Here is a 26,330-nt window from a genome sequence, read left to right as displayed (position 1 = left end):
GCACATGGATGATACAGCAGAGGATTGGGAGAATGTCATGTGGTCAGATGAAACCAAAGTAGAACTTTTTGGTATAAACTCAACTCGTCGTGTTTGGAGGAAGAAGAATACTGAGTTGCATCCCAAGAACACCATACCTACTGTGAAGCATGGGGGTGGAAACATCATGCTATGGGGCTGTTTTTCTGCCAAGGGGACAGGACGACTGATCCGTGTTAAGGACAGAATGAATGGGGCCATGTATCGTGAGATTTTGAGCCAAAACCTCCTTCCATCAGTGAGAACTTTGAAGATGAAACGAGGCTGGGTCTTCCAACATGACAATGATCCAAAACACACCGCCCAGGCAACAAAGGAGTGGCTCCGTAAGAAGCATTTGAAAGTCCTGGAGTGGCCTAGCCAGTCTCCAGACCTCAACCCCATAGAAAATCTGTGGCGGGAGTTGAAAGTCCGTGTTGCTCGGCGACAGCCCCAAAACATCACTGCTCTCGAGAAGATCTGCATGGAGGAATGGGTCAAAATACCAGCTACTGTGTGTGCAAACCTGGTAAAGACCTATAGTAAACGTTTGACCTCTGTTATTGCCAACAAAGGTTATGTTACAAAGTATTGAGTTGTATTTTTGTTATTGACCAAATGCTTATTTTCCACCCTGATTTACCAATAAATTCTTTACAAATCCTACCGTGTGGATTCATGGATTTTTTTTTTTTCACATTCTGTCTCTCACAGTTGAAGTGTACCTCTGGTGCAAATTACTGACCTCTGTCATCATTTTAGGTGGGGGAACTTGCACAATCGGTGGCTGACTAAATACTTTTTTGCCCCACTGTATGTGCCTAATAAAATACATGCATCTTATACAGAAGGCTGACATGGAAATGAAGAAAAGTGGGGAAGGAGGCATGGAAAAAAGTTTCTCAGTAAAGTTTTCCTCCATCGGAGATGCTAAAGTCTGCTGTGGTATTGATTCTGAAAATCTGCTGAAGAGAGAGAAGAAGATTTTCTCTCATTTGGTGTTTTTCCTCATGATTGGAGAAAGCACTGTGTGACATGTCAGTCCTAAATCTCCTGTTTGGGTAGAAAACATTTTCACACATGAACGTTGGACAATGGTGGGACAATCAATCACACCGTCTGCCTTTACTCACTTCTAGCCGAATGTATAAAAGTCACTGGATCCACTCTGTGGGTTTCAATGGGCCAGGCTTTCCCTTAATTTTGTGTTTAAAGCTTTTACTGTGTTAATGTATTTCAGACACAGCAGAGGATAACAGTGTATGCATGTGCAACCTTTTTATTTAATTATTTTTTTTACAGTATCTTGTTTACCTCTACTCCCTTTCTCTTCAACACAAAGTACTGAGTTCTGTTTTTCTGTCTGGTGGATGAGAATGAAATTGTTGTCAGTTGTCAGTCTGGGACTATTGTGATATCGATTTCATGTTTGTTATTTCAGCTGGGTGCAAAACTTTGGGCATGAAGGTCTTGGACTGCTGCTAGACATTTTGGAGAGGTTGCTATTCAAGAAACAGTAAGTTTATGCATTCATGTTCAAACTCTTTCCTGTCTCACTAATTATTTAATTCTTTTAAGTGTTTAATAGCAAACAATAACCTATTGCTGTCTTGTTTCAATAGCCAAGAGAAAATTGACAAAAAGAACCAACATAAAGTTATCCAGTGTCTCAAAGCCTTCATGAACAACAAGGTATTGACGAAAGCTTATTTTATTTCATTTTATTATTTCACTTATTTTGTTTGATGGATATTTGCTGGGTATAAAAAGTCTGTTTTTGTAGATCAGGTTTCTTTAAATTAATCTAATTCATATATTATGATTCTACACTGACACTATAGTTTTTGAAACATGGCCTTTTGAGCTGTAATGTTCATATATCACAAAAATAGTTTATATGGGAACTTAAAAATGCTTAAAAATACGAAAGACTGACAGGGGTGTAAAATTGGAAGAGGTCATTGGCTGTCTAACTTTGCTACTTTTGGAGCTCTTTGCTCTGCACTCATGAGTCAGCCACACCCATCTTAGATCTTTACCTCAATTTTTACCTCAGCTCTACCCCTAAAGAATAAAGTTACGTTGAAACCAAGCACACCATTGTTTTTCTTGTGACATTACCAATAAGTTTGATGTGTCACATGGCCCTCTTCCTATTGAAAAAAACAAAAGTTGTATCCAAGATGGCCGACTTCTAAATGGCCACCATGGTCACCACCCATCTTGAGGAGTTTGCCCCCTCATAAATACTAATATGCCACAAACAGGACTTTAATATCACCAACCATTCCCATTTTATTACGGTGTATCCATAGAAATGGCCCACCCTGTATGTCCCAGGCCAAAGCTATTTAAAATGTTTACTTCTCAAGTACTAATAATTCATAATGCTTCAGCTGTTTTTCTTAATAGTTTATCAGTAGCTGCAGAGAGGATAAGAACCCTCCCAGCAACTTTCCATGTAGAGCTAAAACCCTATGGAGAAAGATATGCAGTGTAAAATGTGCTGCAAGGTCTGATATAATCCTGCTTCTCAATAAGTGCCAGGCGCCAACAAAAACCCATAGGCCTCTGTGTTAGCCCAGACCTTTCTGCGGCTAAAGAGGTGTCTTGGGATGTGGGGTAACCACAATGCCAAGAAGACAGGTGTTCTCTGCCAGCTGTCGCTACAGCCTTTTCTTCTTCTGCCTTTGTCTGATTTTTCTGTCTTCTGTCACCAGTGGCATAATAATGTAATACTAAAAGTTACCACACTGTGAAATTGCCCTTTGACAAAATAAATATAATAAGAAAACCTTTCTCCCCAGTAAATTGTAGATTTATTGGAGAGATTGTGTTACAAAGTCACTTTAAGTTTGTGTGTTTGTGGGTGCAATTAGATATCAATTTTGACATGTAGGACATAGTTTTCTGGTTTTTTTTTTGTGTTTTTTTTATAAAGGAAAAAAAAGGACACATTATTCTTATGACTTCAGTCAAATATTTGATCATTTAGATACATTTGAAGTACACGTAAATATATGATGAGCTTAACTTTGGTTTTGTTGTTTAATGTGGATTTGTGTTTTTGTTGACAAAAATGGGGCAAATTGCAGCATGTCTGGGTAATAATGTTTTGATTCCATTACAGTATGGCTTGGATCGAATTCTGGGGGAGGAGAAAAGTCTTGCTTTACTGGCAAGAGCCATTGATCCCAACCAGTCTGCAATGATGACTGATGTGGTAAAGCTGTTGTCAGCCATCTGCATTGTAGGAGAAGAGAACATGTATGTCATTGATTCTCTCAACATTTCTATCTGACTGACTTTTTCTAATGTTAAAGCACAATGTTTTTCCATTAGATTAGGCTGTACTTAAATAGTAAAGTGGATAACTATCATGTCTTTATTATCAGTTTAAATCATACTGGCACACAGTAATAAATGGTGCTAAAATGTCATAAAACGGCCGAAACTTAACAGAGCAGTAAGAGAAAGACTGCACTGTAATTTACCTTATAATTCAGTCACTCGCGCACTCCAAGGAACCTTGGATACAATATAGGAAAGAGTGTATGGTTAAATCCCTAAAAATGAATGCATTGCTCCATTTTTTTTCTCTCTCAAACTGTTCAGTCATGCATTTTATGTTCTCATTTAGTTTGGAGAAGGTCCTTGAAGCCATCACCACAGCGGGGGAATGGCGAGGCATTGAGAGGTTCAGTCCCATTGTGCAAGGACTACGCGATCGCTCAGTTCAATTACAAGTAAGTGCAAAATACTTTTCCACCATCTGACACCTTGTTTTCCGCAGATTTTACTGATATTACATACAGAATAACTGTGAAAACGTGACAATGTCAACAGATCACAGCCAGTCAAAGGTGCCTCAGTTACTTAAACATTCACTGTGAGGTTTGATAAAATTCCTGTTTTGTTGTTTTGTCATATTTTTTATTTGCAACTCATTTTCAGTCAACCAATTGCAAATCACAGATCCAGTCGCAGTGACGCCTAAAAAGGCAGCTAGACATTTCTCACCTTTTAGTATATGCAAAATGCTTGTATTTTAATGTTATTTAGAATTGATTAATTGTTATGGGGAAAATATGGCTGCTATATTCATGTGGGTGAAATGTCTCAAGTGGCATGCTGCAATTAAAGACAGTGTCATTGTTCATTTGCATTAACAATGTGTTTGTTGTTGTAATTTGGTGCTCTATAGATGAAGATGAATTGAATTAAATCTTGGTGAATCAGTTACAGTAAATAAACACCAATGCTACATAAAGCCCTCTCAGAATTTTTTGAAGGTTCTGTTTTTTTCAGCATGAAAAAAGTGAGCAACTTTGTTTATTTTCAATTTTGATGTGAACACCATCGTTAAACAAACATCTCATGCTATATAATTAGTTTTTCGAGGCAAATAGACCTACATGTTGAGCAGCAGTACTACAGAAAACACCACGTGCAAGCGCAACATCATGAGAATTAAAAAAAAAAAAAAGTCTGTTCATTCTGTTTCTCATGAACTCGTCAGTGCCAGATGCTTCAGTTAAGTACAGATGTCACTTTTTAATGATCGCTTTCAGACCAGACATGTCAGAAATTAAAATTCGACCCACTAATTCATCTGCACCATTTGTTTTGAATAAATATCAGCTTAAAATCTACAGACAGCTGGGCAGACTAAGTAAGGAACAGTCCCTATACCAGTTAACAAGTTAACGAGAAACATAAAAGCAAGCAGTAGAAGAACATGCTCATTTAATCAATATACAAGTCCCTTTTCATGTTCTGCCTTAAACAAAAAGACGAACATAAAAAACGGGCCATTTTATTATTGTGTGTATTCCCTCTACACATTCTCCATTTAGATAAAATTGTTTGGATCTTTACTCTCCAAGCACACTTAAAACCTTGCATATATACTGTTTCAAACAGTGCAGGTTTGCATGTTAAAATGTAATCATATAAATTATGGAAACTTCTTGTCCCTTTAAAACATATAGTGTGACTGTTAAACAGAGCTCCCCATAACATGAGCAATAATTGAGGCACACATAATGAAGCTTAAATCATCTTTTTCATATTATTGGAATAAGAATTTGGTTTTTGTTTGTAGTACCTTGTGATAGGTGCCAAATAGCATTCACATTCAGTTTACTGTATAATTACCTTTGACCAGTTCTCACCGAAAGAAAAAAAAAATCAATAGTTGGTGAGGGAAGGGGAGACACTGGAATTTAAAATGAGGTATTTATAGAAAGGAAGTGGGGAAAAATAACAACCAGGATTTTTTTTTCCAGTGCACTAGAAGGTAGAATTTACTTTACACAAGGATATTAAATACACAGAACTCATCTGTGGCCAAACAAACATTGCCCTTTGTACTTTGTTGTGTTTTATTGATGCTTTGTTATTACCTCGACTGTCTAATAGACAGCAAAAATCCCCTTTAACCCCATGCATTATTAAAGCATAGACACTTTTATCCTAAGCATTGAAATGTGTGGCTACAGGCTTTCTGTTCTATTTCGGTACTTTTATTCATAGTGTCAGCTTAGGGAACATTTTTTAAACCATAAATACTAAAATTGAGGATACCAGTACTGTCTCTTAATACTCCTATCTCAATGTCTTCATATTTGTCTTATTTGTTATCTCAAATATGAAGCTGAAGTAATGTATGAGCTGTGATAAGAGTTCCACGACTTCCCATTTAGAGTAAAAACTACATGATTTAATTTTAACCACTAGGCCCTTCATTGCTTTGTGCAGTGATACACTTTTCCCGGAGCTCCTGCTGTATTTGTTATGCTCCTTGGAAATAGCATTCTGTAAGTACCATATGCAGCTTGTGCTATGTCAAAAGATGACCCTTCAGCTTGAACTTTACTAAAATCCACAAAGCCAAATCTGGCACTGAGTGTGGGTGGGGACCTGTGATTGTGTTGGTGACTTATTGGCAGGCAATACAAAGGTGCTGTGATACTTTGTAACATCAGTAGCGTTACAATATTAAAGAGGCTCTTTGGTGACAGGTATTAGTAAACTGGAGTACCAAAGATGAGAGTGTGCCATCAAATTAAACATCACCTGAATATCTAGCATTGCCATATTGTCTTTTCACACATGAATGGATTGCCTTACTGGTCAATAATTGATTTTTCTGTTTATCTTTGCCTGGGTAGTTGAAGAGTCACACAATGCAGCTGTCCCTGCGTAATAAACCAAACTCAGAGGGGAGTGAAAAACTGCTTTCAAAACAGCAAGTTTGCCCTTAAATTGACAGTTGGTTAGTTGTGTGTGTATGTGTGTATATGGGGCTGCAGTTGTTACATTAATATTAAAATCAGCCCCCACCCCCCAGTTGGTGACTGGAGAAAATAGACATGCATTAGTTATGGTCCTTTGCTTCCAAGGGACATGGCTCATTTAGAATGCATGCCAGCACGCTTTTCATCATCTTCTGGAAAAAAGTCCATCATCTCTTTCTTTGGTTCTTTCTCTCATTCTGCTCTCTTCCCTTCTCTCACACTCTCTTTGTTCTGTGTACCCCCATGTTGCAGGTGGCATGCATGCAGCTCATCAATGCACTAGTAACATCCCCTGATGAGCTGGACTTCAGGCTGCACATTAGAAATGAATTTATGCGCTGTGGCCTGAAAGAGATATTGCCGGTAAGCAAAACATAACCACCACACACAAACGCACACACACAGACGAACACAATATAAACTCAGACTCACCTTGCATTAATATTAAAATGAGTTGTCCACTTCAGTGAAATATCGTCGTTTTACTCCAGCAAATAATTCATGAAACACAGAGGAGAGTTTGCACGTCCTCTGTCTGTGCGACAGCCAGAAACCAATAAAGTTTCTAGTGTCTCGGCTAATAATCTTCCTTCTGGCTTTTATACCATCTAGCTAACATGTTTAACTTTTGTAAGCAGTGTTGTTGTTGTTGTTGTTGTTGCCAGCAAAATGAGAAAATAATAAATGAAAGTAAAACGCTGCTGCCCACACCTGTAAATAATCACAGTTAGGATGAGCTCCTCGTCTTTACTTGAGTTTAATAAAGGATCTTGAGCTTTCCTCACTATTTAATTTTGCATAATTCTTTATGCACCTTCTTTTTGCACCTTGATCCTTATGTAGCAACTGCTAGTCATCAGGAATGAGGCCCTTGACATTCAGCTCAAGGTATTTGAGGAGCACAAAGAAGAGGACATGATGGAGTTCTCTCACAGACTGGAAGACATTAAGAGTGAGCTTGAATATCCTTGTCTTTATTATAAAAAGGTACATGCAATTTGGATTTATGATTCTGTGTTTGTGTCTTGTAATTGTGCCTAATTTTCTTATGAGACATTCATGGGATCCAGTTAAGGTAAATTATTTCTGACATTATGCAAACAAAAGTGTAAATTAGAGTCAAAACACATTTTTCTTACATTTACTTTTGTGTCATTACCTTCTTTTTTACGTGAAATTGCACTGTTGACATTGAAGTACAAATCCTTGACTCGCTGCACTGATGCAGGTGATATATTCAGTATTGTGCAGAGCATGGTAAAGGACAGCAGTGCAGAGCCATATTTCCTCTCTATACTGCAGCACCTCGTGCTTATACGAAATGACCACTTGATCAGGTAAAAATCAACACAAACACACGCACACACACACACACACACACACACAGTTTAATGAATCGAGTAATGCTTTACTTGTCAGTTAAATGAATCAGCTAAATGTTTCCTTATTTAGACTACATGTTTACTTGTATACTTGTAATTGTCCTTAGTAATTTTTATTCATATGTATTTGTTCACTAATCAGGTTTATTTGTTTGCCTTATTAGTTTTCTTAAAAATAGCAGAGTATAGTAATGTAATTTACAGTCTCTAGACTGTATTCTGACTGCATTTTCATGTCACATTTTACCTAAATGCACACACATCTCAGGGTCTAAGCAGTTTTGAACATTGTTAATGATGTACACTGTTGAAGAGCTTATGCTTTGTGGAGGTCTAGCTCTTGCCGCCTTAAACCCTCTCAATGACATTGGTTAACAAAGAGAATGCTTTCTCTTTCATCTCTAAGCCATCTACAGAAGCCATTGCTACAGAGCATTTCTCATCTCCTATTAATGGTGCTTTTCAAAGGCTTATTTTATGTTGGTTCTCTTGCTGTTGGGTGTGACTTGGCTTGATCAAAAGATGGAGCTTTAGTCTGAAGAATACAAAATGCATCACCTGCCAAAAAACAACACCTTTTTGATGCTCTTCTCTAGCTCTGTCTGATTATTATTATTTTTAATATATACATTTTTTTATTTAAGCACTGGTGCTTCTGTGACTGCCCTCACTTTGCTAAACATCATTAACCATTCACAAATATTTCATACATTTAAAAACATACACTGTTGCTCCCTGTTGCAGGGATGTAACTGTCTAGAGTACACAATTTTTGAAGCCATCTTAAAAAAATGGTAAGAAGAGAGGAGAAAACCTAAAATCAATGATTTGTAAATCACTATATATAACATTTAGAGTTGTACATAGACAGTGCATCATGAACTGAAACTGAGAGAATGAGGCCCCCAATGTCTTTCAATTGATAGTTTGAGAAGTACTGTTCTGTTGTTTAACTAGCTGCCCGCACAGTCTTTCACTGAGTGTTGAACTCTTGCCCATCCCTGCTTTTGAAAAGCTGCGTTTCTGTAGGATGTTTTTATCCCCACTGAATCTAATGAGCTGGGAAATGTTTAGCCAGGTATGTTAGCATGGGTTTTTAAACTAGGCAAATTTCCCAGGCCCAACTTTTTTTGTGTTGTTGTTTTTTTTTAAAGGATTTTTTCAGACAAATAATAATAATATGGGACATACTGTATTTGCATTATAAAAAACCAAAAAAAAACCCCCCCAAAAAAAAACAAACCTATGAGATTTAGATGATTTGAAAATGCTAGCTCTGATTTCTTATTTTGTTTTTATTTGTTTTTGAAGGGGTTAAACTCTAGAGTTTAATTTGAGTTTAATTTAAACTGTTCAGCCATGATACATCCAGGACAGGCTCTGTTTACTTAAATTTTCAGTGATTACAATAAGAAAAGATATCCAATTGATGTCAGCTATACCGTGAGATCAGCTATCTTATCAAGAACAGTCATTCTCAAACTGTGGTATGCGTACCACTGGTGGTGCGTGGGCTCCCTCTAGTGGTAGTCTGAGATATGCAACTTCAGCTTCTATTCTCTAATTTAATATAAAGGCAGAACATTACACATAACAACTAGAGATAGCACGATACCACTTTTTTATGTCCGATACCAATACTGATATCATAAGTTTGGATATCTGCCGATACCGATATGAATCCGATATAGTGTGTTTTTTAATCAATAAAACTGTTTTTTATAAATATCTTGCTGCAATTTGTATAATTCATGCTCAATTTTTAAAAAAACAAAACACTAAAGCTATTCTGTTATACCTGTATGCAAAAAATACACTGCACCCAAAATATTTTATAGTTCAGCTACACTGATCAATCTAACAAACTTAAACCTACACCATCCTCCCTATTCTGGTATTTTAAAGTGTACCTAGCAGAAATATTAAACAACCTAACTAATAGGATTGCCAACTCCCACCAAAAAAAAAAAAAAAAAAGGGAACCACCCCCCACCCCCCGCCTCGTGATGCTTAATCGACGCAATCAACAAGTTAGTCATTTTAAATGAAATATCAAAGAAAAGTATTTTTTGTGCCCCCCTTTTCCCTGCTAATGTCCTACCTGGCCCCCTGGCAAAACTTTGCTAGACCCGCCCCTGCACAGTTACCAGCCGTCAGCTACGTAAAAAAAAAAAAGGATCCTGGTGTTATTTGTCTCTCAGAAACAATTCATAACTTCTCTTCAACTCATTCATGTCACTTAAAATGTAATCCTGTTTCTCCATCATTATTCAGCTCTGATGATTCAGTAAGAACATCTCCTGGATTCATTTTCATGTTTCCCTCTTACCACATATCCAAACGGATATCATGACCAGCAGCTTTTACAGTCGTGGCTCCAGCAAACATCAGCTGAAACTAAAAATTAATATTAAATCAATTCTAACAACAGCTTATCAAGCTTAAACGTGCTGCTGTTGTTTATCCGCTGGTCTCCTCTTTCTGGCGCAAAGTGGGCGATAAACAAACAAGAAAGATGGGACTTGCGGCAGAAAAAACGATTAGCTGGTCATTGATCAGTTTCATGATTGAAGTAGCAAAGGGGGAGGGAGGGGAGAGAATGAGAGAAGAGTCAGCTTTGTAGCAAAGACAGAATAACTCCAGCTTTGTATTTTTGTTTTTGTTTGTTTTTGGTTTTTTTTTTTTTTTTTATTCTACCTGAAGTATGGAACAAGTCACTTCCTTTTCACATCAATATGGAACTCCGACGGCCAGTCCAGCTGTGGCTCCATATATCAGTTGTTAAGCTTAACGTGGAAATACTATGCAAACATTCAGACATGCACTTACACACCTGCTTTACTCCTCTGGGATAGTTTTCTCTGAGATGAAACGACGCGGTTTGGAAGCATAGCGAGGCTCCAAAGGCTCCACCAGACCGCCGACAGGTCTCGCAGACAACAGCCGCTCTATCACGTGACACATACTGCTCCGATGCGCCAAGCTGGGCTACGCCAGGTAGCGCGTTTTGTGAGGTGATTTTGTGATACTTCGGATCGGATTACATTTTTTATTTCTCTCCGATATCCGATCCAGTAATTTAGGTCAGTATCGGAACGATACGTATCGGTCCATCTCTAATAACAACTAGCAGTTATAATAATTGACTTATGTTTTAAATTATTCATCGGGGAAAAAGTACTAAAAATTGACCATAAAAAAATAATACATTATCCTTTGATTTTGTTTTTATCTAGAACATGAATTCACTCTAATTCAGCTTATAATTTAACATCAGTATTGTGAGGACTGTTTAAAAATAGTAGCTTAATGGAATGAACATATTTCTCCCTGTAATTAGTGATTAAGGCTCCATTAGCTTATAGTATTTCTGTTAAATATGTGTACTGGGTTTGCTTAAGAAATTTGTCTTGCATTGTTGATTATCCTTAGTGGCAGATTAGGCATTGTCTGAATGTGGTCCCTCTGATGAACTGCACTGGTTTTAGTTATTGGAATTCTTTTTGTTAATGTTTTTGATTCAGTGATTCCATTGTGTAGCTAATGTTTCGAATCATATGCATGGTATTATGAGATGCAGTCTCTGCATTGTTTTAGGAAGAGGTGGAAACCAATATCCCTGATTAATCACTGTTTGTAAGTATCAAAGTATTAGTTAATGATTTGGTGTAGAAGGGATTAGGACTCTCAGCGGGATCATTGTAAGATAATGAACAGATCAAACATTCACTTTATCTTTAACTCACAATAGCACTGTGCCTCCCAGCGTTGCATGTCATCTGTTGTTATTATATTATTTCCTTCTGCTTATTGAGGCTTGGCCCTGGTTATTTTGTGATCAGTGTGTCCAGCAGAGCCATATGAAACAGTTTAAATGCAATTACTCAGCGTTTGCTGATATTATCATCAAAACAGTGCTTTTATTAAGGCGACCCAAAGGGTCTTGTAACAGGGACCTGTGTAACATTAGCATCTACCTCACTTTAGTAATTTACTGTCTCCACAATCAACACAGTTGATTCCCTGTCCTACAGAAAGCTTAAATATTGCTTCAGTGAATACCAAATTTGTGGTATATATGGACACATGTATGTAAGCAAACACATTACCACCCTCCTAAAAGCAAAGTGAGGGGCAGAACTTTAAATAAATAAAATTCTGATAAATTTTCTCTTTCCTTACAGTACTTCCATTTCCTGTTGGCATAGGTTTTCAATATTTGATATAGTGCGAGACATCTGATACACCACTATTAGTTTAATTATTAAATAAAAATCAAAAGGGTCCAAACTGGGAATTATGTAGTTATTCTGTGCATTAAGGTGTCTGTGTGCATATTTTTTCCCCCTCAAAGTTGAAAAATGTATAATTTCCATTAATTAGTGTTAATTACGGTAATTATATGCTTGTGCATGTAAAGTGTACCATGTTGTGATTTTTTTTTTTTTTTGTGAGTTGTTTTCAAATTTTACCTATTACTTGGAAAAACAACAAGAAAAAACAACTCAGTAATATGCTAATTAGTTTAGAGCCGTCTGTTAGTATATTAAACTATCTCTGATATAATACAGTAACTGTAAAAGATTTCGGGCACATTTCCTGTATCTTTTTGCTAGCCATGTTCTTCCTGCATACACTAAACAGATTAAAACTAACAAATACAATTAGGTGTTTTTGCAGTCCCAGGCCTTATTTAAAGTACAACAGTAAGCGGAAAGCATTAGGCCTTGAGCACAGAGTGTCTCTGCTCACTGTTTGTTGTGTGTAGCAATGCAGTGCATAAAATTCCAGTATTAAATAGAGATTATATTTTGTGTTAATAAATTGTAATCAATTTCCAACTAATAGCATCGCTAGCCTTAAAGCTTTGAACATCTGCGATAATCAAAAGAAGTCTTTGCCAGCAAATTGTTGTGTGAGTGGTGCAAAGTCACACAACATGAACATCTGACACCACAAGTTTGCAGCGGGAGATGGCAATTTTATTTAACTTGTCTGCTGTACTTTGAGTCATAAATGGTATAAATTGTATTGTATTATTCAGACCATTAAGCATGTCATGAATAAAAGATGAAACGGCATTTTTACAATAAGGAAAGTTGGAAAAGACTGAAGACAGAAACGATTTCCTGTAATATGATATCCTGCGTAATGTTTGTAGAACTGTATGCGGATACCTTGCAGCAACCTGATGTCATCTGCAGGTAACGTAGCGTAAACACAGTGGATAGCCATGCATAGTATTTGATGTCATTTAAATGCAGCTACCAGGAGTGACTTAAATTGTTAATTTTATTACAGCAGAGAAAAGCGAGTGTAAATTTTGTCACTAAGGTTTCTTTGCCATTATCAGGCCACCATTGTGAAGAGCATTTTGTTCTTAATGGTTTGCCTGGTTAAATAAAAGATTAAAATTGCTTGAAAGCCTGTGCCTGTGGCTCAAAGACAGTTGTATGTTTCTAACTATCTCTCTATACTTTTTGTCTCATTTATCTTTGCTCGCAGGCCACAGTACTTTAAGATCATTGAGGAATGTGTTTCTCAAATTGTGCTCCACCGTAGTGGCACTGACCCAGATTTCAGTTATCGCAAGCGCCTCGATGTCGACTTTAGCCACCTATTAGGCAAGTTGCACAATTTTGATGGCTTTTTTTTTTTATTACTTTATTTTTTTCAGTAGAGCACTGATAATTTCTGACTAGTTGTTTTTTGTTTTTCAGAGGTGTGCGTGGATAAATCTCGAATAGATGAATATGAACAACAAGCTTCAGAACTGGCACAGAAGGCAAGTAATGACAAAAGGAAGCAAAAATATAGCATGCTGACATTTAAACTAATGTGTTGTATAAAATAAGGTACTAATGAAACACAAACTCTTCTAAAAATCTAAATATAATGAGGCCATAGGAATAACAGCCATATAGGTTTTTGTAAACATCAGTTAGCAACCGTGACATCTTGCCGTGGAATAATGACCAGACTGACCTTAAAATACGCAAACTTCATTTTAAAGTGAGATATAATAAAACAATGTTTTATTGTATTATTATTGTAATGTAGCAGTGTAATTGTATCGGTTTCTACCATTAGCTGAAATCAGCTAATTTCAAGTTATATTCCAAGTCAGTATTATGTGTGCTTGGTTGAATAAACTGGATATTTGGTGCTCTTTTTTTCAGTTTGATGAGGAGTTTCTAAGCAGACAGGAGGCACAAGCTCAGCTGGTCAAGTGTGAAGAAAAAATAGCTGAACTCCAAGCAGAGCTACAGGCCTTCAGGTCCCAGGTACTTTTGTACATTTCTTTTTATTCGAAACGGGATGTGAGATGTAAGAAAATGTTGGATTGGATTACTAATTAAAATCCCTTGAATATTGCATTGAAATGCAATTCAACTTTCTTTTCTTACTTTCCAATGATGAGATGTTCTTGTTATTTAGGGTTGCGGCATAGGGGTGGGGGTTTTATTCACTGGAGCCTGCCGTTTGGTTTGACATAGAGGCTGCTCTACTGGCTAGCTGACACTAAGTCTAATAGGAATACTGACCAGTCCTCCATGTTGGCCATTTCTAATTCTCTGATCTCTATCCCATAAGAGGAAATTGTTCTAAAAGCAATTTATTCTGACAACCCCTTCAGCCCCCCCTTCCCATACCACAACACTCCAGAGAGTTACTCCTACACCCTGGCACTGCAAGATAACTACACACTCAGAGAGAGGAAAAGAACTTCCTTTTTTTCCATGATAATTTTTCAATTTGAGTGAGCAAACACAGGATGAATACTCAAATACTGCCTTGGTTCAAATGGTGATGGTACATTTAACCGGTGCAGGTGCATGCATACATACTTTGTCTCTTTGTCTTTGACCATGCCTGTATCAGTCTCGCTCCCACCAAACAGACTTTCACTCGTGCTTGTTAATTCAGCAAAGGTGTTCTTCCCTGCAGACGCAGAATAAGAGCCCAGGGCTGACCTTTAGTCGGCGTCTTTAATCTAAAACTGGTGCATGGATCAATAAGCCATTTGCTCTATATGATACAATTTACAAAGCTTGTAGGGCCAGTTATAGCATTTCTATTTTTTTGTATTTTTGAAAAAACATCATTGTGTGTATGATCTTAACAGTATCTGGACCCTTTCTGAGCATTTGGCCTTTACTGAATGGTTGAAAGAGTACAGCTCTGGTATCCATACCGTAGAGGTATTACACAGGAAAGAATACAGAACATGGTGTATAAGCACATTTTGTTTTGCTTTTGGTCTCTCCAATAAGTCGTTTTTATTTGTTTTCTTTGACATGTGAATTCACTGCCACGTGATATTTAAAAAATAAATAAATAAATAAAATACGAAGGCGTTCATTCTGCAGAAAATACATTTCAAGTTGGAAGCTAAGTGCAATAGCATGGAGCCCTAAACTATGAACTCTGGGACTGGCTGATTGAGATGTCGTATCATCAGCCTTGTTCATTACCTTGCTTCAAGGTAGCTTAGCATTGTGCTCCTGTTTTGGAAATTTAATTGATGATGTTGTATTTCAAGTATAATTTTTTTAAATTCCAGGCTACAGTTTACTGTTCAATTCAAAACTACTTCAGTTCTGAGCTCTGTGTGTGCATGTGTGTGTGTGCGTGCACATGTGTGTGTTTATTTCTACTTCTATAGCTGAATTTTCTTTTGCTTAAATTTTCAGTTTGGAGCTGTACCCGTGGGGCCGGCCAATGCTGGACAGGCATCATCTTCTTCAACAATCCCATCTGGGGTTCCAGTTCCTGCTCCAGCATCTCTTGGGCCAGTCCCACCACCCCCTCCCCCTCCGCCTCCATTACCTGGTTGTCCTGCACCACCTCCACCACCTGGAATGCCTCCTCCATTTGGTGCTCCCCCACCACCCCCTCTTGGATTTGGGGGTGGTCTAGGCTCACCTACCCACCACACTCTGCCTTATGGCCTCAGGCCAAAGAAAGAATTCAAGCCTGAAACCTCCATGAAGCGCCTGAACTGGTCCAAGGTAAGACTCACAGATGTAACATACTGCAGTTGGTACAATGCACCGTAGTGTATGTTACATTATAAAAAATGAAGTATTTCAAAAACTTTGAAAGAAGAAACTAAAATTTAGGCCACGTAGAGACCCTCTACTTTGTTCCTGATGTTTATTGGCAGCTCCTGCTAAGTACAGGTGTTTCTCTGAGAATTAAACAACAACTTTCTCACTTTGTGCCAAGACAGAAATAATTGAAAATAACAGATGATCAGATGCTATTGTCAGAGCAGCCTCTGTGGTACTAATACAGATGTTGTTATCCGCAAAGCAATATTAGTTCACACCACCAGCAATGTTAGTTTGTGGTTTGATTAATAATTTAATGTCAGATTTACAACAGTACAGATGTTCAGCAAATTAAACCAGATGTTTGAAATTTACAGAGAACATTCTTGTAGGACATGTGGAGAACCTGTCCTGCAGCTGTGGAAGACCCTTGCATATGGCTGTGTTTGGGACAAAGCTGTTGTAAAACTTTCTCATTAATAAGAGTTCAACTTCCAACTGTTGCCCACAAACAGCAGTCCTAATGCAGTGACACTCATTTATCACTTTCCTAATAGAGTGGCACTTAGTAAGGGTATCTTTGCTGAGGTCAGTGCCCTGTCTTGCAATTTTAAACAAGGTGATCCACATGCACCAGAGTTTCATGGTGTTAATTTGACCTTTCTTCATCATATAACAAGAACTTGAAAGGTTTGGCTTTGGTGGACATACAAAAATACAGCTGGCAATTTACACATGTAATAGATACAGGAGGAAGTCAGCTTTCCGTTAGTGTTGCATTTCACTGGACTCTGCTTAATCTAATATTCACAAGTGTTTTAGTAAGGTCCGGCATGTTGAGTCACGCAACAATGTTTGTATCTTGGCTCTAATTGCCTTTCAAAGCCAGTTGCTGACAGTGACAACGAGATCAGTTTAATATAACTACAAACATATGCAGTGAAAGATAGTTGATTCTTCAAAACATCAGCAGTGCTACCAGCGTTTGGTGATTAAAGGAAGTATTCACTTTGAAAATATTCTTTGATAGACTATGGATTAAATTTAAAGACTCCTCAATATATTTTTAAAATTAAGCTTGAGGTTTTACCAACTTTTATCTATTTATCTACCTGCTTGTCTGACTTTCTTTATTTTAGTCTGTATTGTAGGTTCTGCTGACTTTATGTTATTGTTCCAAGGAGGAAAACTATTTCATTGAGTAATGGGAATACTGTACTTTATATTAATCTGGAAAGTAATGCAAATACCTGGTGGTGTGCTTATTGTTATTTATTTATAACATTTGGTGTCAGTCTTCATGGGAAACTATATCTCGAGGCTTTAATATGACTAATAAATAATTAAGTAATCTTTATATTTCTCTGTCAAGCCCTAACTGGTTAATTAAAGATGTTAAATTATGGCTGTGTATTTTAAGATTCGTCCCCAAGAAATGTCAGAGGGCTGTTTTTGGGTGCGGGTTGATGAGGACCAGTATGCAAAGCCAGATCTGCTCAACAGAGTTGCTCTTACTTTTGGATCACAGAGAACAGGTAAGACTCCATCTACTTTTTAATGCACTTATTTAATTTCCATCTGTCAAGGTGGTGCATTGTATTCTGAGAAGGCTTGGTTATCCTTTACACTGTTATCGCTACGTGTTGGATACACTGTGTATGTTAACGCAGGTCAACAGCAAGCCAAACTCAATTTTCATGAGCCAGGAAACTGAGCGTCTTGCTCCTTTATTACGGTATTCTCGACAGCTTACAATCTTTTACAATTGTGGCTTGAATAACTCGATGAAAGTGCTGAGTGAAAAGCCATTGCTTTCGATGGTGTATATAAAGATTCAGGCCACAGGAGATGAAGTTTAAACACAGGCAGGTTTTCTGTACCATGTGTTTTCCCAACTGACTGTAGCTTCTGCGTCCCACAATGCATTGCGAACACATATTACTCCTTCAAAATAAGATACAGAAAAACTAATGCTGATTGTATAGAATATATTTTTAATTAAATGACTCTCTTTTTTAACATAAATTACCACAGTTGAAATATGACATTTTATCACTAAATTATTATGAACCATTTTTAATCTTTTACTTGGGACATCCTTCATAAACAGATGTTTTCACACAGTTAAGCATTTGTGTGTAATACATTATTTAACTTATTATTACATAATATTTCTTTGTTTTCTTTGACTTTTTTTTTTTTTTTATTAGAAATTTTCCGCACTCGTCCATTCAGTTCACTCGTCTAGACAGTTGTGTACATTAGTTTGTGTTCAGCACTGCTTTAAACTTTCTACTTCACTTTTTCTTCAGGCTTCTTGTCTCAGCTGGATGGTAAAAGTAATAATTAAGATTGTCTTAATTAAGATACTTCAGCAGTATTACTCTGGGTTTATAAGCATCGTGCAATCATTGAACCTTAAAAGAAATGGTCTTTTTTTTTTTTTTTTAAGATACAGAATAATTTAGCTGAAAAGCAACAGAAAATATAAATGGTTAAACAACAAAAATTAATTAATAATTAGTAAATATAAAATAAAAAGAAAATAGAGGGCTGACTATAGTCTGACCTCGGCCTGGTCATGAACAGCTTTATGCACCAGGTGGAGCCCACTATCTGAATCTTCGGCCACATTGGAACCCATTCATGGTCACTGGCGGGCTTTCTGGACACTCGTTGCCTAGGTAACCCTCTAATGTATTTACTACCAGGTCTTATCGGGGATGGCTGTTGTTAGTTGCTTCAATCTCTTGCCTGGAAGTCGATTAAACTCTTGGGACATTATTTGTTGTTTTATGTCCTTCATTGCAAAATTGCTTCCATGGAGATTTAGACCAACTGAAGCACCAGTGCCAACACATGAAAGCTGGATTCTGACTTAGGCAAATTCCCATAAATGGTAGCTTCAAGCCACTGACTCCTGAAACAGTTACATACTCCATACGTGTGAGTTGTCACACCAACTCACACGTATGGATCGTTTGTTTAGCCAGTCCTATCCCTGAGAAAGTACTTTAATGTGCTGGGGAAATATCAAAATAATATTATTATCACAGTATTACTGGTTTTATAGAAATGATTCTTTCCTCTATTTAAATAGACTGCTTGCGCAGTGACTTTTTTCTTTTTTCTTTTTTTTTTTTTTTAAAAAGTAGTAGTTTCAGTACTAGCACTCCTTGTGGAATCAGACTGTTTTGTATTTTGGTGACTATTATATTGGTGATATTGCATAATAAAACACCATACTCTTACTGCCTAAGACATTAGTGTAGCTGGTTATATCTGGAATATTCATGTACAAGGTTGTTGGAATGATTAAAGCTTGAGTAGGAGGTAGCAAGAGATGTTATCCCTCCCCGGTGTTTCATTTATTAGTCCCTTCACTGATGATTTATTCACGTCTTGTGTTTTCTTTCTTGTCTTGTCACTGCTTCAGCTAGCTTACGCCAATTTGAATTATTCATCCAGGTGTTATCTACCTGTCACAACTCTATGGCGTTCCTCTCAAGGCACAGTGCCCCCTTCTCCCTCCCTTACACACCAATGCAACCCTAGCTCCCTATAGTCAAAGTGTTGAATAATGGAGGCAGATCTAAAGGGCAAACAGGTAGACAGACAGTCAAACAGGTGTTCTTTGGGGATGGCAAAGGAGGGATGTTCACCTGAAGACATTGTACTTTCCTGTTAGGTTAATGACCTTGCGTCTGCACATTTTCAGAATTTTATTTTCCAGCTTTCATGAAATACATGCCTCATCTTATGGGCAGGCACGCAAAAGCAGTTCAGCTCTGTGCCGTTCCAACTGCTTGGTTTGTTACTGTTAACGGGTAATGCATTTTAGATTTGGTGAGAAAGAAACATTTGTCTTTCACATCATTTGAAAGGTTGTTCTCTTCACGTTTTTTTCCAGTCCCAGTGGAGGTTGTAGGAGCAGGATGACTGGTAGGTTGTGCAATCGGACCCAGCTGCTACCACTAGCGCAGGTCATCAAGTGAACTTACATGTATACGTGCTTGTGGGTTTGTTTTCTTATTAACACAGCCGTGTAGCATCATGTTTCATCTCACTTAAGAGCAGCAGCATCTGGATCAGCATTAAACATTAAACGGGACACAATGTGAAACAGTATTCACTCAGTTTGCCTCATTAAAAATGGATTCATATTTCTTGAAACTTCCTCTCTTTTTTTTTTTTTTTTTTTTTTTTTTTGGTGATGTTTATTCCTCTTAGTAGTTTTCTAAGACAATTCCTGTCACCCACACTGTTGGGTCTGTGTTTCCACAAGCCCCGCTAGTTTAGAGACTTATTCTTGTTAATGACAAAAACAAGACGAACATCTTTTACTTTCTAGCAAGGGAAGTTTTTGGTCAAGAACCAGCTCTTGGAGCTCACGCTCCTAACCTGTCTCCAGCCCAAAATCCTTCAAAGAGCAGCTTCCCTCGCAGCTATTTATTGACAAACTGTTACAGTTCACACAATACACAACACAGCACCTCCTCCGTAAACCCCCCCTTGGTTACAAAGACAAGGCACTATGTGTGTGTATGTGTGTGCACGTGTATGCATGTGCAAGAACGTGTGTGTGTGTGTGTCCTCCTGCTGACCAAAAGGGTCATAAAAGCAGGAAGCAACATCACAAGAAACAGATCTTTCAGATAGGATGTTTCTGCAATAAAATCTCCCCCAGCACAGAGTGGCTGGAGAGTAGGGTGTGTGTGTGTGTGTGTGTGTGTGTGTGTGTGTGTGTGTGTGTGTGTGTGTGTGTGTGTGTGTGTGTGTGTGTGTGTGTGTGTGTGTGTGTGTGTGTGTTGTTTTTTTTTTTTTTGTTTTTTTAGACATTCATTTTTTTTTTTTAAATTTATTGTTTATTTTGTAGTTTATACTTGATTAACCGGATAATGTCTGCTGAAAATACAGCTGTGATGGTCTTTTTCCCAGATTTTGTGTGTGTTAAGTCTAATTGTTGAATGTTGTCATTATGTTCTTAAATTTGTACAGTCTTGGTTCAAGCAGTAGGATCAAGACACTCCTTTGATCCTGAGCACCTCTCCAGTAGGGATGGGTATCGTTTAGGTTTTATCCGATACAAGTACCAAACCGGTACTTTTGAAACAGTGCCGGTGCTTAAACGGTGCTCGAACCGGTGCTTAAAGAAAATATAACTATTTGTGACTGCTTTTTGTGTGCTCTCTGTGTTTATGAACAGTTGGTATAAAAAGCAAGAAACAGACAAATGCATATATGCTCTTTATTTTCTTAGATAAATGATGCAAATATGCTGACTTAATCAATAAAAATTAATGAAAAAATTCCAGCAAGGAGCACAACTGAGGCAACATGTTACTTTAATGTTTGTAAGGTTATGCCTGTAGTGTAATGCAGTAATCATAAAGCAGAATTAAGCACAGGAGACAGCCTGGTGTGCATGGTAGATGGGTTCTAAGAATGTAATAAATTAATAACTCTTGTGCTTTCTTGTCGATGTTGATCTATCTTGAAAGCATTTCGAAGGCTCTATTCGTCTAGGTCTTCCCCCAAGGTAGAAGGTTTTTTTTCATTGTTTTAGTTCATATTTTAACATAACATTAACATTAACATTACATTCATCCTAGCTATAGTTTTCTGTTTGGATTGTTGGCCTTTATTTGATTATAGTGTCACTAGTTAGTGACTTAGCTTGTCAAGATCTGTTTTCTGTTTATTGACTCAGCCAAAATAACTCTTTATTAGTGGACTTGCAAAGAATAGTGCAGATACATTGATTTTTTTTTTTTTTGCCTGTAAAGTGTCTTCAGAACATCAGAAAAATAATCCTGTTGAGCTTGAGGTATTTTTATATATATTTTTTAATCCGTAAAGTTTTATGATACTATAGCAGTGGACATTTGCACTAACTTGCAAAAGAGGGAGGGAGATTGTAATTGCCGGTTGGAAGACTTTCCTCTACATTAGTCCTTAAATTTCATGTTTTGTCAACCAAGTGGTTATTTTTGCTTTTGCTTTTTTAGAGGCTGTTTTCCAGTTAGAGCCATATATGTAATTTTGACAAATGCAAACTGAGGAGAACCAAACTATTCTGACAAGCCCAGAGCTGTCACTAGTAAAGTCATTACCACCTTCTAGGATTTAATTACAGAGGGGGCTAAGTAAAACTGGACACAATTAACATGAGAAAATACCTACGTGTTGGTTTCAAACTACAATTCAAAACAGTTTTGAATTGGGTATTTTAGTATACTTTTAAATGTGTTGGTAATTTTGTGTATAATATAACAAAGTTGAATTTGTGGCAGCACCGTATCATTGAACCTATTTTTCGGATCGTAAGGTGCACTGGATTATAAGGAGCATTAAGTGAAACAAAACAGTCAGATAAGTCAAACTTTACTCAACTCATTCTTCTTGCTTCCTTCACTTCCGTACCATTGATTCATTAATGTTGAATTCTCTCGCAGCTGCTCTATTCTCATGTTGTTGCAGTATATTAATGACTAACCTTGTATTGTGGAAGGATTATCTCAGTAGTTCTCCTGTCTGAAGTTTGGTCCGTTTACAGCATCCTGCATTTGTTCTTAACCATTGGGAACCCTCACGTTAACTTTTATAGAGTGGAAAAAAGTTAGCATTCATGCTCCAGCTTGATTGTGTTTATGTTATACTAACTTAGCTGTGTCGCTAGCGATCACACAGCATATCATTATATACCAGCTAGCCCAACTTCAGTAACCCTACAAAGATTTTTCAGAAATCTCTCAGACAGAACATGATATATCATGTTGGGGTGGAAACTAGCGAGCTAACTTCCTGCTAACTTCTAACTCCATTAAAGCTGTAGCTGTAATGCTCCGACAATCCATCAAAGTGGTGTGGCTTTGTAGCTTACCAAAGTTGTGCTAAAACATTTTTTGACAGATTTTTGAGCGTCGTGTATCACATACAATTGGTTTGAGGTCAGTAAGCACAACCAGAATTCACACATAAGGCGCACCGGATTATAAGGCGCACTGTCGATTTTTGAGAAAATTAAAGGGTTTCAAGTGTGCCTTATAGTCCGAAAAATACAGTACTTTATCAGAATCAGAATCGTGTTTATTGGCCAAGTATATGTGCAGACACATGCAAGGATTTGGTTTGATTTGGTTCCGGTAGATGGTGGCTCTCAAGCACAGCAATGTAAAACACACACACACACACACACACACACACACACACACACACACACACACACACACACACACACACACACGTCTATATATACATTACACATACATACACAAAGCTGAGTAAACCAACTATAAATAACTAATCTAAACTTATATACATAAAATACAGAAATGAAATGAGGTGGAATGAATGTTTGTGAATGTTATGTTCACTTTTCTTCGAGAATTGGATTGTTTTTAGTAGAGACATATCTACAACATGTACTATGTACAAGTCCTGTTTAAAAAAAAAAAAAAAAAAAAGTGGTTTAGGAGTTCAGTACCATTCTACTAAATTTAATCTAATGCCAAAGATGAATTTTTTGTCTCATTATTAAAGAAAATGATTGGATTACATTAATCATTCATGCAACAAAAAATATTTATGTTATTGCTTAAAAGCTTATTTAAAATCCTTTATGGTAGTTTTTGGTAATTTAATTTAATTTTAATTTAACATTATTTGGGTTGTCACGTGAGGGTAGGAAAATAAATTGATCTGTAGTTAGACAGCTTCCCTTTTATACTTAGGTTTTATTTCACTACAACAGCCTGGTGTAGTGTTTGCATTATAGTAGATGCTGCACCAGTCTGTCAGTCTCCTGTGACACTCTCCCCTCACTTATGAACAAGATCCTGAGATACTAAAACACTTGGGGCAGCAGCTTATCCTTGCCTTGGAGTCGGTGCACCATCCTTTTCCAGCTGAGACTCATGGCCTCAGACTTGGAGATTCTAATTCTCATTCCTGAAGCGTCTTAATCAGCTGCAAACTGCACCAGTGCAAGCTGGAGGTCAGGGCCCAATGAAGCCAACAGAATCACATCATCTGCAAAAATCAGAGACTTCCTCTACATCTTGGCTGCACATATAAATTCTATAAATATTATGAACAGAATATTTGACAAAGCTTTGGTGGAGACCAGCACCCACTGAGAATTATTCTTGGCAATGTGAACCAAGCTCTTACTATCATTGCATAGGGATAGGAAATGACTAAAAGCAACTACAGCTAAATGCACACGAAATGTAGCTATACAGTAGATGCAGTTTGCCACATGCTGTACTCATGGAATGGTGTTATGTGACCGGAGGAGCTAGCAGCTGCTACCTTCCTGCCTATGGTTCAGGAACAGAGGTAACACCTTGGGCAAGCAGATTTTTTTTTTAGCCAAGAGTTGGACAGTCACCTCCGCAGGTTCCTCACTCCCAGGATGGTCATTGCTGTTTGCGCTGGGGCTTGAAGTGTAGCAGAACTGGTTCTCCATTTTATGTGTGGGACATGACCCAGAGGTCTCAGGTAGACCCAGCATGGACGAGGTCTCCAATGATATGATAGCTTCCAGTTTGGGATGTTCCCAGTGCAGATGATGAATGTAGATATGGGGTCTTTGTCCTTTAAAATGACAGATTAACCTTATTCCTGTTGCTACTCTGATACTTCAGTCCACGATCCATGGCAAACAATCATTAACTACCCTACCTGCATTAAATACCCTGTCAGATATGACGACAACTTATACCTCTGGGGTCTGTGCAGACCCTATTTGGTAGGATGAGGTTTAACACTGCAGCAATTCAAACCTCAAACACAAGTATAAAAAGTTATTGTCATGTTTTAACATAACTGTCTAAACAAAACCTAATTTGTAAAGTGTAAACATTACTTTGGACAGGGAAGTCAACTTCAGCTCGGCTATACTTTTATAATTAATTAATTATAGTTTCTACTTCTCCCCCACTTTCTTTCTCTTACAGCACCACTGCAGTTCAGCCAGTGGTAGTGCATGCAAGTAGACAGCTTTTCTTGTAAGCTCCCTTTAGACCATTCCCCCACTGCTTGCGTTCACAATAAAAAAAACAACAACAAAAACTCCACAACTTAAGATCAACTTTTCAAAGCATCAAAAATGGGTGGTGCTGAGTGTAGCTCTGTGCATTGCATTGAATGTCAAAAATCTCACCATTTCTCATGCTAACCTTTTAAGGTGAACCACTTAGGAGCAAGCAGTTTGCAAAATTGCATTTCTTTGAAGAGTGACAGTTCCCAGTAGAGAAGCAGTAGGTCTAATAAAGCCACCCATACAGTAATTGTCTGAGGACCTTTGAGACAATCTTTTAAAGCCACTTACCAAGGCAATAGATGTTGACTTTAATAAGATTTAACGCTGCTTATGGTTACTCAATTATCCCTAATATATATGTTTACGATAACATTTACTGGCTATTAAATAATTAACCTCGTCCAAGCCTGCCCCCCTGTCTGTGCACAAATGCAGAACCATGGCTGGGGGTTTCTTTCTTTTTTTTTTTTGCTTCACTTAATCTTCCCAATGTTTTATCTGCTATTCCTGTTAGTCCCTGGTCAGTTCATGCCATTACAACTCCAGGCACGGACTCCCATTTCTTCCCACATTCTTCCTAAGATGTTATCATTTTCCCATTGCATATAGCTAAAAGGTTATATTAGTTTATTTCATATAGATTAAATCTCCCATTATCTGAGGGACAATTTTCCCATAAACATAGATAATAGGAATTGTAAACTTTAACATAAATAACTGTTTAGTGTAAAACTGTTGTTGTTTGCTACATTTTTCTTATCAGTCTTGGGCAAATTACAGCAATGTCTGGAACAAGTCTTTAATAAAAACATTAAAAAATGATTCTTGTTTGTTATTGTTAATATTCCTCGTCTACTTTTACAGTGTAATACAAGCACCTGAATCGGTGTGCTTACATACACTGGCTTGCAAAAGTATTCGGCCCCCTTGAACTTTTCCACATTTTGTCACATTACAGCCACAAACATGAATCAATTTTATTGGAATTCCAGGTGAAAGACCAATACAAAATGGTGTACACGTGAGAAGTGGAACGAAAATCATACATGATTCCAAACATTTTTTACAAATAAATAACTGAAAAGTGGGGTGTGCGTAATTATTCAGCCCCCTGAGTCAATACTTTGCAGAACCACCTTTTGCTGCAATTATAGCTGCCAGTCTTTTAGGGTATGTCTCTACCAGCTTTGCACATCTAGAGACTGAAATCCTTGCCCATTCTTCTTTGCAAAACAACTCCAGCTCAGTCAGATTAGATGGACGGCGTTTGTGAATAGCAGTTTTCAGAGCTTGCAGCAAAAGGTGGTTCTACAAAGTATTGACTCAGGGGGCTGAATAATTACGCACACCCCACTTTTCAGTAATTTATTTGTAAAAAATGTTTGGAATCATGTATGATTTTCGTTCCACTTCTCACGTGTACACCACTTTGTATTGGTCTTTCATGTGGAATTCCAATAAAATTGATTCATGTTTGTGGCTGTAATGTGTCAACATGTGGAAAAGTTCAAGGGGGCCGAATACTTTTGCA

At 37.5% G+C, this 26,330-nt stretch overlaps 1 protein-coding gene across 7 annotated transcripts in view; it reads left to right on the top strand.

Moving 5' to 3' along the window:
• LOC120720942 (protein diaphanous homolog 3-like) overlaps positions 1–26,330 on the top strand; it is a 183,743-nt gene that overhangs the window by 31,499 nt on the left and 125,914 nt on the right. For all 7 annotated transcript variants that reach the window (XM_040010835.1, XM_040010834.1, XM_040010836.1 and 4 more), the window contains 12 exons: positions 1,460–1,534; positions 1,641–1,710; positions 3,149–3,285; positions 3,659–3,764; positions 6,570–6,680; positions 7,161–7,279; positions 7,538–7,654; positions 13,205–13,323; positions 13,420–13,484; positions 13,879–13,983; positions 15,394–15,711; positions 17,174–17,288. In XM_040010835.1, coding sequence (XP_039866769.1) covers positions 1,460–1,534; positions 1,641–1,710; positions 3,149–3,285; positions 3,659–3,764; positions 6,570–6,680; positions 7,161–7,279; positions 7,538–7,654; positions 13,205–13,323; positions 13,420–13,484; positions 13,879–13,983; positions 15,394–15,711; positions 17,174–17,288 — 1,457 coding nt within the window. The remainder of the gene's footprint in view (positions 1–1,459; positions 1,535–1,640; positions 1,711–3,148; positions 3,286–3,658; positions 3,765–6,569; positions 6,681–7,160; positions 7,280–7,537; positions 7,655–13,204; positions 13,324–13,419; positions 13,485–13,878; positions 13,984–15,393; positions 15,712–17,173; positions 17,289–26,330) is intronic.

This window comes from Simochromis diagramma, unplaced genomic scaffold (assembly GCF_900408965.1).
Source record: "Simochromis diagramma unplaced genomic scaffold, fSimDia1.1 OVJJ01000603.1, whole genome shotgun sequence".
NCBI classification, from domain to species: domain Eukaryota; kingdom Metazoa; phylum Chordata; class Actinopteri; order Cichliformes; family Cichlidae; genus Simochromis; species Simochromis diagramma.
Note: the sequence above shows the minus strand (reverse complement) of the source record. Positions and strands in the feature narration are given on the sequence as shown.